The sequence below is a fragment of the Phoxinus phoxinus genome, assembly GCF_949152265.1.
Source record: "Phoxinus phoxinus genome assembly, chromosome: 13".
NCBI classification, from domain to species: domain Eukaryota; kingdom Metazoa; phylum Chordata; class Actinopteri; order Cypriniformes; family Leuciscidae; genus Phoxinus; species Phoxinus phoxinus.
Window position 1 is genome coordinate 12,646,264 of NC_136888.1, and position 10,940 is coordinate 12,657,203.

The following is a 10,940-nucleotide window of genomic DNA, read 5'->3' on the forward strand; positions in this document are numbered from 1 at the left end:
TGATGGCAAGAACTCCAGTCTTCAGTGTCACGTGATCCTTCAGAAATCATTCCAATATGCTGATTTTTTTGCCCAAGAAACATTTATTACTATTATCAATGCTGAAAACAGTTGTGCTGCCTAATATTTTTGTAGAAAATGTGCTGAAAAGAAAGTTCAAAAGAACAGCATCTTTCTAACATTATACATGTTTTTAATGTCACTTTTGATAAATTGAATGCATCCTTGCTGAATTAAAGTATTAATTTCTTTTAAAAATCGATTTTGGTTATGGTTGTGTAACACATCAATTACTGTACTTCAATTGAGTCACTATGGTGTCTGAACCATTGGCCTAGCCATAAAGTAGAATGTTATGAAATATATCATATCAGAGTTAAGAGATTGATGAATGAAGAACATGTTAGAAACTCCTATCAGAGTTTTCCTGTTCAGGCAATCTGACCGTGTGGCTCTTTTGCTTAGTGTCGGGAGGCAGGAGCCGACTGCATCTCATCGACCTGGGCAGCTGTGTGAAGGTTTTGAGCAAGACCCGTGACAGCACTACTGGACTCTGCCTCTCTCTTTCCGCCCTGGGGAACGTCATATTGGCCTTGGTCAATGGCAGCAAGCACATCCCTTACAAGTGAGACCTTTTCTTTTCACTTTTTTTCCTCACATTATATGATCTCAACAAAAAAACACATTGAGTTAAACTTTTCAGACGGATACTGTTGCAACCTCAACGACAAGATTACGATTTTACTGTGATGGGTGAAGTCATTCGGCAGTCGCTCGACTCATTAAAGATGCAACATGTTTAGTCTTAATATCTCTGCTGCATGCCGTTAATTTTTCATGAACACACCTCATATGAATAATATATACAAACTGACATTTTCCAGGCTTTGATGTGAGCAGTTATTAGTGGATTCTCATGCTACGTTGAATCTGCAGAGAGAATGTAACCTTTATCGTTCCTCAGGGGTAATAGCTAAGTGAATTAGCTGGTGCCAAGCAGCCATAGAGACAGATGCAGTTTCATATTCACTGGGATTCATTGAACATTCTTAAAACAGACCATTTCTCTGCAACTGCTGTTTTATATATTTTAAGCAGCATGTTAATTTCAGTGAAACAGACAACTTTTAGAAGGTGCCATGCATTTTCCAGCAGCTTTGTTTCCTAAAAATTTGCAGCGCTTCCATTTAGCTCCCTCAAGGCACGTTTGCATTTTATGCCATGGCTCCCTAATTTAATCATGGCGAATTTACATTGCAAAGCATCATGGGGTTTAAGGCTGGCAACGCATCCGCTCCGGAGAGCCCAGATATAATTAGGGTTTACAGCCTTTTAGGAGGAATGCAACATTTGCACAAGATAAATTGAATTAATATGCGTGTATCATAAATGAATATAAAGTCACAAATTTTAGATAGTGATTTAATAAGAGCTAAATAGTATATTAACTGCCTATGATCTTTGTAATTGGCTGTTTTAACCTTAATGTCAAATCTAGAATATTGTTTTGAATTCTGAATTTTTTATCAATTCGGAATATATTAATTATTGATTTTACACTACAATACATTCAGTCTATGGCACAATATTAGAAGTAATAACCAGAAACACGTTACATGTGTTTCGTAATACATTTTTACAGTACATATTTTGCCAAGCGGTGAATGTTATCTTGATGGCATATCTCTGATAAATGTATTTTTGCTATGTCATGGTTAGTAAATTATGCTTGTATAATTTATGCTTAGTGAAATAATTGTATAATTTTTATCATTTATAGTTCAGCCATGTGTTCACTGTCTTAATAACCACTCAAGATTGACTACACACTTCACTAACCATATTTAAGCAAATCATCCAACATCAAACAAATTAGCACAGTGTCTCACTGTAATCACATTACTGTACACTCTGTTGATGTAGTCCGTGATAATATTTTGCTTCAAGTTATTGTATAGGTCATTGATTTCTGAGAACTGAACTTGCATGAGCATATCGTAATGCTAGCTGACTCATCCTTGAAAAGCAGTTTTATGTCACCTCTAATGGTTGCCATAGGGAATGCAGACAGAACAGGAAATGCCAATCCAAGTCTCTCTCCCTCTCTCTAAATTTAATCAAGGACACTTCAGCAAATCAAAATGACCAAAAAGGTTCTATCCATTTTTATTATTAATAAGGATCATTTTAGAAGATTAGACTAATTGCTAAATGTGGTGCAGGTATTCAGTATAAAGTTGTTAAAAAAAACTTGATTTTGAATGCATTTTACAAATACATTTTGTTCTCAAAAGGGTTAACTCATCTTACAGTTTATGCATCTTCACTGTTATTCATCAGGTTACACAATTAACATTTTTCACAAATAAACAAATGCCATTTTTGTTCACAGAGATAGTAAACTAACCATGCTATTACGAGAGTCCCTGGGAAACATGAACTGTCGCACCACCATGATAGCCCACATTTCCTCGTCACCCAACAACTTCTCAGAGACACTTTCCACCCTTCAAATTGCCTCTCGTGTTCTTAGGCTGAAGAAGAAGAAGGCTAAAGTAAGCGTGGTATGACCCTGTCCTTTATTTTATTGAACCTTCTTTTAGCTTAAATATATTCACAATTGTATTTTATGTTTAGTTGTTTAAAATGCAGTAAAATGTTTTATTTTGTAGCAATACACATCCAGTTCCTCTGGTGGTGAGAGCTCATGTGAGGAAGGAAGAATGCGTCGCCCAACACAGCTGAGGACCATCCATTCTAGAAATGTTGTTGATTCAGAGATGCCTCTGCTACACCTCTCCAGTGACCCTGAAGACTATTCCAGCAGCGAGCAGTCATGTGACACAGTTATCTACGTGGGGCCAAATGGCTCAGCTCTTTCGGACAAAGAGCTAACAGACAACGAAGGTCCTCCAGAGTTTGTTCCTATCATTCCATCCCTGCACAACAATAAAGCAGATCTTGGCCCGGCTCCTTTGACATCACAACCAGCTCAACAAGTTGAAGACCCACTAGCTCAGACCTCACAGTCTGTCCAACCCTTGCAGACCATTCATCCTCAGCCACTTCCACCTTTGCCAGAGGAAGGTGCCGAGTCGGGTAAAAAGGAGAAGGACTGTCTAAAGTGTAACACTTTTGCGGAGCTACAAGAGAGACTGGAATGTATTGATGGAAGAGAAGAGGTTACACAATTCCCTTTTGAAGAAGTCCCTGACAACAGAGCTGCCAAATTTGAGTCTGGCCATGGTCAAGTCGTTAAAGGGTGTAATCAATCCTGTTCTCCAAAGAGGATATCTGACCAGCAACTGGCAGAGATCCGTGAGGTGGTCGAAGAAGCAGAGATCGCTCAGTCAATAATTGAAAGCCTGACACAGTGTTCAACAGGCAGTTGTGGACTCTCCAGCAGCAGAAGTGTGACTGGTAGCAGTGGTATTGGGCAACTAACCCCTCTTCAGAGAGCCAAGAGCTCCAGTTTGCATGACAGCAGAGAATCCATCAGTGGTGGAAGCAGCAGTGAGAGTAAGCCTCGTCCTATGGGCTCCCCTCGATTGGGAATTGCCAGTCTTACTAAAACCTCAGAGTACAAACCACCATCCTCTCCCTCTCAACGCTGCAAAGTGTACACCCAGAAAGGAGTTATGCCTGGTACACCTCCTCACTCCTCACAAAATCTTAATTTAGACTATAGAAAGTCATCTACAGAGTCTTTGCTTAATCCAGAGTCTAGAACATCTCCAGTGGGGATGAGCCCACAGGTCCTAAAGAGATCCTCATCCACCAATAGCCTTGGATCAGCTGAGACACTGTGTGACGATGTTCCCCAGCTACCTTTAGACAATAAGAAAGATGTGAAGGACACCACAGCCACAGTTATGCTGGAGCATCCTTTGGAACCCAATGGAGAGGATGAGCTGGTGTTCACTCTAGTAGAAAAGCTGACAATTAGTGGGATGATGGAAAATGGCAGACCAACCAGTATTATCAGCTTTAACAGTGACTGTTCATTGCAGGCCATGGCATCTGGATCAAGGCCTGTTAGTATCATTAGCAGCATAAGTGAAGACCTAGAACATTATGCCACTGCTCCCTGCACTACCACCACCAGTATCTCACAAGTCAACATTAATAAATTTCTGCCTCTCAGCAGGATAGAAGGGGACGTCCAGGCTAGTCGTCGTTCCTCAATCAGCTCATGGCTGAGTGAAATGAGTGCTGGCAGTGATGGCGACCAGTCATGTCATAGCTTTGTTGCTCAGCAATGCTTTGGACAAGGTGAGGCACTAGCTGAAGACAGGCTTTTGGAAATTCAAGAAGAAGGTGACATTGAAGGTCTCCCTGAGACAAATGGCCAAAGCAACTCAGAAAAAGAGAGTGATTCCAATACAACTGAAGGGAATGACAAAAACACAACTACTAAACACAAACAAGACAAACTGTCCTCAACCTTAGGTGTCTATCTTCCTTTTAAGACCAATATAACAACTCACCCATGTGCTGCTGTTAAGCCAATAGTTGTGCAGGACTTACTTATTAAAACCCTTCTAGTTAATGATCTCAAATCCCCACCTGTTCCAATCTCAAGTGAAATAAATTTTGATGACCCATGGATGAAAAGAGAGGGCAATGAAGAGACCAAGCATTTGAACATGGTCTGTGATGTCAAATCAGAGAAGAGAACATCTGAATCGGTGAAAAGGAAATGTCAATTCGACAAGCATAGCTCAAGTAGTGAAGCAGCATGTTCCCCTGATTCCATGAACCGGGTGGTGGATGGCTGCGAGATGGTATTCAATGCGCCCGAAAGCATAACTCAAGTGTACTCTGCAGACATCCTCAGGACAGGAAGTCTCCCTCGTGCATGGCATCGCTTAAATAAGCAAGATGATCTGGAAGACCCTACATACCGGTACATGAGTGGAGAGTATAAAAGCCTTGGGGTTACCACCTCTACTCCCTGCAGTCCAAGAGCGACACTCGAAAGAAGAAGTTCCATCGGAAGGCAAGGTATCTTTGCTCGTCACAAAGGAATCCCACCATTGCCACCTGTAAGGAAGTCTAGCCTTGACCAGAGGAATCGAGCAAGCCCACAGCATAATCCAGGAAATGCTCAGACCCTACACCAGCATCTATCTTTCCTTGGTGGCACACCTGAAGACTTGGGTGGTAAACATAAAGGACCAAATGTAGAGAGCAGCAGACTTTTCAGTGCCAAACTTGAGCAGTTAGCAAACAGAACCAATTCCTTAGGGAGGTCCCATGTTGCACATTATGACTGTCATTCCTTGGAGAGAGCTGAGAGTTTGACCTCTCTGGGCTCTAAAGGAGGAGTCACAAAAGACAGTACAATGCCAAGGACAGGTAGGAGCATCACTCGTGGTTTGCTCTCATCACCCACCAACGGACCAAATGGCAACAACAATGTACTGCAGTCACCCAAAGCAAGTCAATCCAAAATATCTGCAGTTAGCAAACTCCTTATGGCAAGCCCCAAAGCTCGAAGCTTATCAACCTCTAGCACTAAGACCCTAAGTTTCTCCACCAAGTCCCTGCCACAGTCAGTAAACCGGAGCTCAAGTTTACCCCCCAACGGAAAGAACCAGAACCAAAGTTCATGGTCAACCCAGTCCCTAAGTCGCAACAAGGGGACAGGGCTTGTATCTAAGCTACCTTTAAGAGCAGTGAATGGACGAATCTCTGAGCTTCTACAAGGTAGTGCCAGCTCTCGCACTACCCAAGGACGAGGAGCTTCAGACACTGAAGAGAGAGGAGCAGCAGTCCAAGGAGAGGAAAGGCCAGTGGTCCATACTTTACCCTCACCTTACAGTAAGATTACTGCCCCAAGAAGGCCTCACCGTTGCAGTAGTGGGCACGCCAGTGACAACAGTAGCGTGCTAAGCGGAGAGCTTCCTCCCGCCATGGGAAAGACTGCCTTGTTTTACCACAGTGGTGGCAGCAGTGGCTATGAGAGTATGATACGAGACAGTGAGGCCACAGGAAGCACATCATCTGCTCAGGACTCGATGAGTGAAAACAGCGGATCTGTCAGCAGTCGCAGGAGCCTAAAGAATTCAAAGAAAAGAAGTAATACAGGTAAGCAAATATAACATGATTCAAATTATGCTTCTATATACTTAAAATCCTGAATATCAACATAAAAAAATTATTTGATGGCTCATCATGGCATTCATCTTTCTACAATACAAATTTCTCTTTACAGCATAATTAATGAACCGTGCTCATCAAAAAATGATTGTACTACAAAGCTTGTAGGGCTCATTCCAGATTATAGTTGGAAGTAACATAACTATTTAAACAGACTTACTCCCTCGAACATGCTTGGATGATCTGTTGTGACACAGACTGATAGCAGTTGCCAAACTTAGCTGTAGGTGGTCTTTGAATTTAGTGCTGCCTAAATTCCTGGATACACACCTCCTCTCCCGTTTCCTCAGGCAAATAATTTTACCCTATTTCTCTGCACCTAAACAATTGCATGGTGGGAAGTTCTGGCAACACTGACAATTAAAATCCTGGCTATGCAACAACAGACACAAAAGCTGGAACCTGCAAAGAAAACCAGTATTGTAAAAGGCTTTGCAAGGATATAAAAGCACGACTGCCATTCTTAACCTTCTCCTGAACTCAGAGCACTCTCTCTCTCTAAAATGAGGGAATACTGAAAGTTTGACCTTTTCTGCGCTGTTTTCAGACCAACTGACAAGCTGAAACACATTAATATTACCTTGTTCCTTGGTTCCAAATCAGATAGCATATCAGTATACCTGGAACTGTCAATTTCTATGCAAATAGGGGAACCACTTCTGGCAAATTCCACAGTGTAGACTTCGTTCTCCCAGACTGGTCAGATAAGATACTGTCCTGTCATTATCTCAGGGGTCTTTTTCATTACACGACTGCTCTGAATTGGTAGCAGTCCATGTACTGTAGGTTAAACTTTGGTTCAGCACTGTGACACTTTTACACTTTTTTTTGCCTGGCTTACTTACAAAGCAACTTAAGATTGATAAAATGTTTTTACATAGTGGTCATAACATGACATTGTTTCATATCCAGGGTCCCAGAGACGCCGTCTAATCCCTAGCCTCACCCTGGACACCTCCTCTCCCGTGAGAAAGCCAGTCATCAGTCCAGGGGTACGTTGGGTGGATGGTCCCCTCCGGCCCACACAGAGGGGTTTAGCTGAACCTTTTGAGATTAAGGTTTATGAGATTGATGATGTTGAACGTTTACAGAGGAGGCGAACCGTAGGCAATAAGGTAAGAAGAGTGAGCAGCAGGGTGTAAAAAAAAACGAGCAAAACGCGCCCCCGTGTTTGCCGACCCCAGGGGGTTAACAGCAGTTCTTTTGAACATGGTATAGATGTCTCACTTATTGTTGTTGTGTCCCCAGGAAGTAATATACTTTAGTGCCAAACTGAAGATCTTGGAGAATCGGCAACAGAGAATCTCAGAGGTGCGGGCCAAGTATGACTGGCTGAAGAAAGAACTGGAGCAAACCAAACAATATCTGATGCTGGAGCCAGAGAAATGGACCACTGAATGTAAGTGATTTGCACACTTTGGGTTACAGTCAATGGTAATTTATTTAACTGTTTCTAGTCCATATACTGTATGAATTAGGAGTTGCATAGACAAGTCGACTTTAATGCTCTGCCACAACGCTTTAAGCTGGACATCGACTAGTCACTGATCGTGGCCTATAGAGGGCGCAACAGGATAAGAAATCTTTGAAGTCCACTTTGTTTCCAACAGTTTGCCAGCAGCCATATCACCCTGTAGCCCAAGGCTGGTTGCCCACTGAAGCTAAGCAGGGCTGAGCCTGGTTAGTACCTGGATGGGAGACCTCCTGGGAAAACTAAGTTGCTGCTGGTGGAGGTGTTAGTGAGGCCACTAGGAGGTGCTCACCCTGTGGTCTGTGTGGGTCCTAACACCCCAGTATAGTGATGGGGACACTATACTGTCAAAAAGCACCGTCCTTCGGATGAGACGTTAAACCGAGGTCCTGACCCTCTGTGGTCATTAAAAAAAATAGTAGGACCGTAACCCCTGGCCAAATTTGCCCATTGGCTCCCATCCATCATGGCCTCCTAATCATCCCTGATATATATACTGATTGGTTTCATCACCCTGTCTCCTCTCTTCGCTGGTGTGTTGTGGGTGTTCTGGCGCAATATGGCTGCTGTCGCATCATCCAGGTGAATGCTGCACAGTGGTGGTGGTAGAGGAAATTACCCCTACTGTATGTAAAGTGATTTGAGTGCTAAGAAAAGCGCTATATAAATGTAAATGACAAATAAATGTATTTTCCGAGAGCGCTCCACAAGATATGTTTGATTATACCATCTGGATGCTCAAAATTGAAAGTCGTTCAACCCCTAGTATGTATATTTTAATAAATAGCTGTGCAACAATTAAAAAATGTTGATTATGACAAAAACACTAGTGTGTTGGTCAGTTAGCTTCTGTCAGTTAACATCCCTTTCCTTCACTTTTGCAGTTGACCTTCAGCAGACATTTGAAGTGGACTCTCTGGAGTACTTGGAAGCTCTGGAGTTTGTCACGGAACGGCTGGAGAACCGGGTCAACTTCTGCAAAGCTCATCTGATGATGATCACGTGCTTTGACATCACCTGCCGGCGACGGTAAAAGATTTGCCAAGTATTATGGACAATTGGAAGTGGAAAAGGCTCAGCAGGGTGTATGTGAGCAAGTTACAAAGTTCATCATAACAATGATGGCTGAAATGAATGGGAAAATATAAAGGCTTAATATTTTTCTAAAATGGATTTTGGTGGGGTACAGAAAACGCTGGACTTGGAGAGTTGACGAAAAGAAAGAAAAAACCTTTGTCCCATATAGCTGGATGAGCACTTTGGAACTTTGGAGTCAATGTTTGCGAAAATGGCTTGCTCGCTTGCTGTGAACAAACAAATGATATTACCATATGTGGATAAAAGAACAAGTCGTTAAAGAAGATGAATGAAAAACAGAACAAAAAGGACGACAAGTGCCTTGTGAACACTTCAATATCTTGGAAATCTATGGGGAAAAAAAATCCATATTTGTGTACAGATGGTGCTAGCCTAAAAAAAAAAAACATGCATACAAACAAAAAAAAAAAGTTTAAAAAGTAAAGAGAAAAAGAAAAAGAAAACACTGCTTGTTAAATTATGTGTTTAATCTCTTTGATTCTGTCTCGGTATTTGTATTGTCAGACACTAGTCACATTCAACATGACCTGTTACGTGTGTTTTATATTATTTTTTGTATTCTTGGACACACTGAGACCACATAGAGTGTTTCATATTCAATGAAATAGCACAGCACGATTTCTAGAAGAATGATTCTGGCACAGGCTCATTGATTTTTCACGTCCCCTGCGGTTATGTTGGCATTTTCAGCAATGTGACGCCTCGGGGCTGGGCCACTTCAGCGTGTCACGGTTGAGAGGCGAGAAGAATCCTCAGTCTGGCAGGACCAACAAGGATCTTTAATATCGGTAACAAAAATAATAAGGCTTTTTGCGGCATGCCAACTTCTTGGACATTTTTAATTGGCTTCTGCAAACGATTTTTTCCCTAAATTATGTTTTTCATCAAATACAACTCATTGAATTTAGTCTGTTGTATTGCATTCCAGATCAGATTGGTGCATATGTCTGGTCATTGGCCTTCTCTCTATGTGGTCTCATTGTCAGTCTGCTGACACTTTGGTACAGTATAAATCTGTTTATATATACAGTATACATGGTGCTTGAGACAGTTTCAGCTCTAAACGTTTATAGATGAGTATATAGCCTGTTTCTGGTACTAACTCAAGACTTCATACGCTTTGCCATTCCCGCTTCACTCCTCTTCCCTGACCCCTGCCAAAGCAAAGGGGAGCGACATTCCTGCTGCCCTTTTGAGCTTTTGGCAATGTAATGAATGAAGGATATTATTTATTTTTTACCTCAGGAGGCCTGTATGACAGAGATGCTTATATTCTATAATTTATTTAGCCTGCGAAAGCACTATGCATTAAACTTGTACAGTTGCTAAATTCATGCCATATATATAAAATATAGTATATTTCACTTTTGTTCTTCTTTATATATTATATAGTTGTTGTTTTTTTAAACACTTATCGCCAAAACATGAGAGATGAGAGACATGTAATTTCCATGTTTGTTCATGAAATGTTTCATTACAACCCGTCACATCTTTCGGCATCTGTGGATTGTTCAACTGATACATTGTGTGATATGCAGTACAATGTTAAACGAATATCGTCTTTAATGCGCTTTGATGTTCAAGAACACGGTTGCGAAGATCTCGCCTCCTTTCAGTAGGTCATGTGAATAGAAAGGAAAAAGAAAAAAGACTGAGAGATGTATGATTGAAGAAGTTAAAAGTTGTCAACATGTGGCTTGATGTTAATATTGCGACAGTCGGCATGATTTCTTATGCTATGGGGAAAAACAGAGCTTGAACGAGAGTTTGATCGACATACAGACTGATGTAAATAAAGGACGGTTTGGAATCTGCATTCTTTTTCTGCTTTATTCTGCACAACTAATTCAAATAATCTTCTCTTAGTTGTTTTCTCAGCTACTATACAGGTTTTTTTCACCACGTTTTTGTACAGGTGCAATCTGCAGCATGACACTTCTGCTTTTTGATGGAATTGCTTATAAAAAGGAATGAAAGCAACCTTTAGTCTGTCTGTTTTTATTCAGTTATTATTTTAATTCAATATATGCACATTTTAGTTGTGGATATGCCTGATCCTCGACGCTTGCAGACAAGATGAATCTATATCAGCTTTAATGAACAGGCATCATCCAGAGATGCAGTGTGATAGAAAATCATATCAGACGTCAGAGAAACACAAGGAGAGTTTAGAGCTTTGCAAGTTATAATTCACCCACGCCTGACAGGA

The 10,940-nt window shown here is 41.3% G+C and overlaps 1 protein-coding gene across 1 annotated transcript in view; it reads left to right on the plus strand.

Annotated features, from left to right (window-relative positions):
• Positions 1-10,703, plus strand: part of kif26ba (kinesin family member 26Ba) — a 98,231-nt gene extending 87,528 nt beyond the window's left edge. Inside the window, exons 10-15 of the mRNA XM_079632816.1 lie at positions 466-625; positions 2,393-2,564; positions 2,673-6,090; positions 7,075-7,277; positions 7,411-7,561; positions 8,518-10,703. Coding sequence (XP_079488942.1) covers positions 466-625; positions 2,393-2,564; positions 2,673-6,090; positions 7,075-7,277; positions 7,411-7,561; positions 8,518-8,666 — 4,253 coding nt within the window. The 3' untranslated portion in view covers positions 8,667-10,703. The remainder of the gene's footprint in view (positions 1-465; positions 626-2,392; positions 2,565-2,672; positions 6,091-7,074; positions 7,278-7,410; positions 7,562-8,517) is intronic.
• The last annotated feature ends 237 nt before the right edge of the window (positions 10,704-10,940 follow it).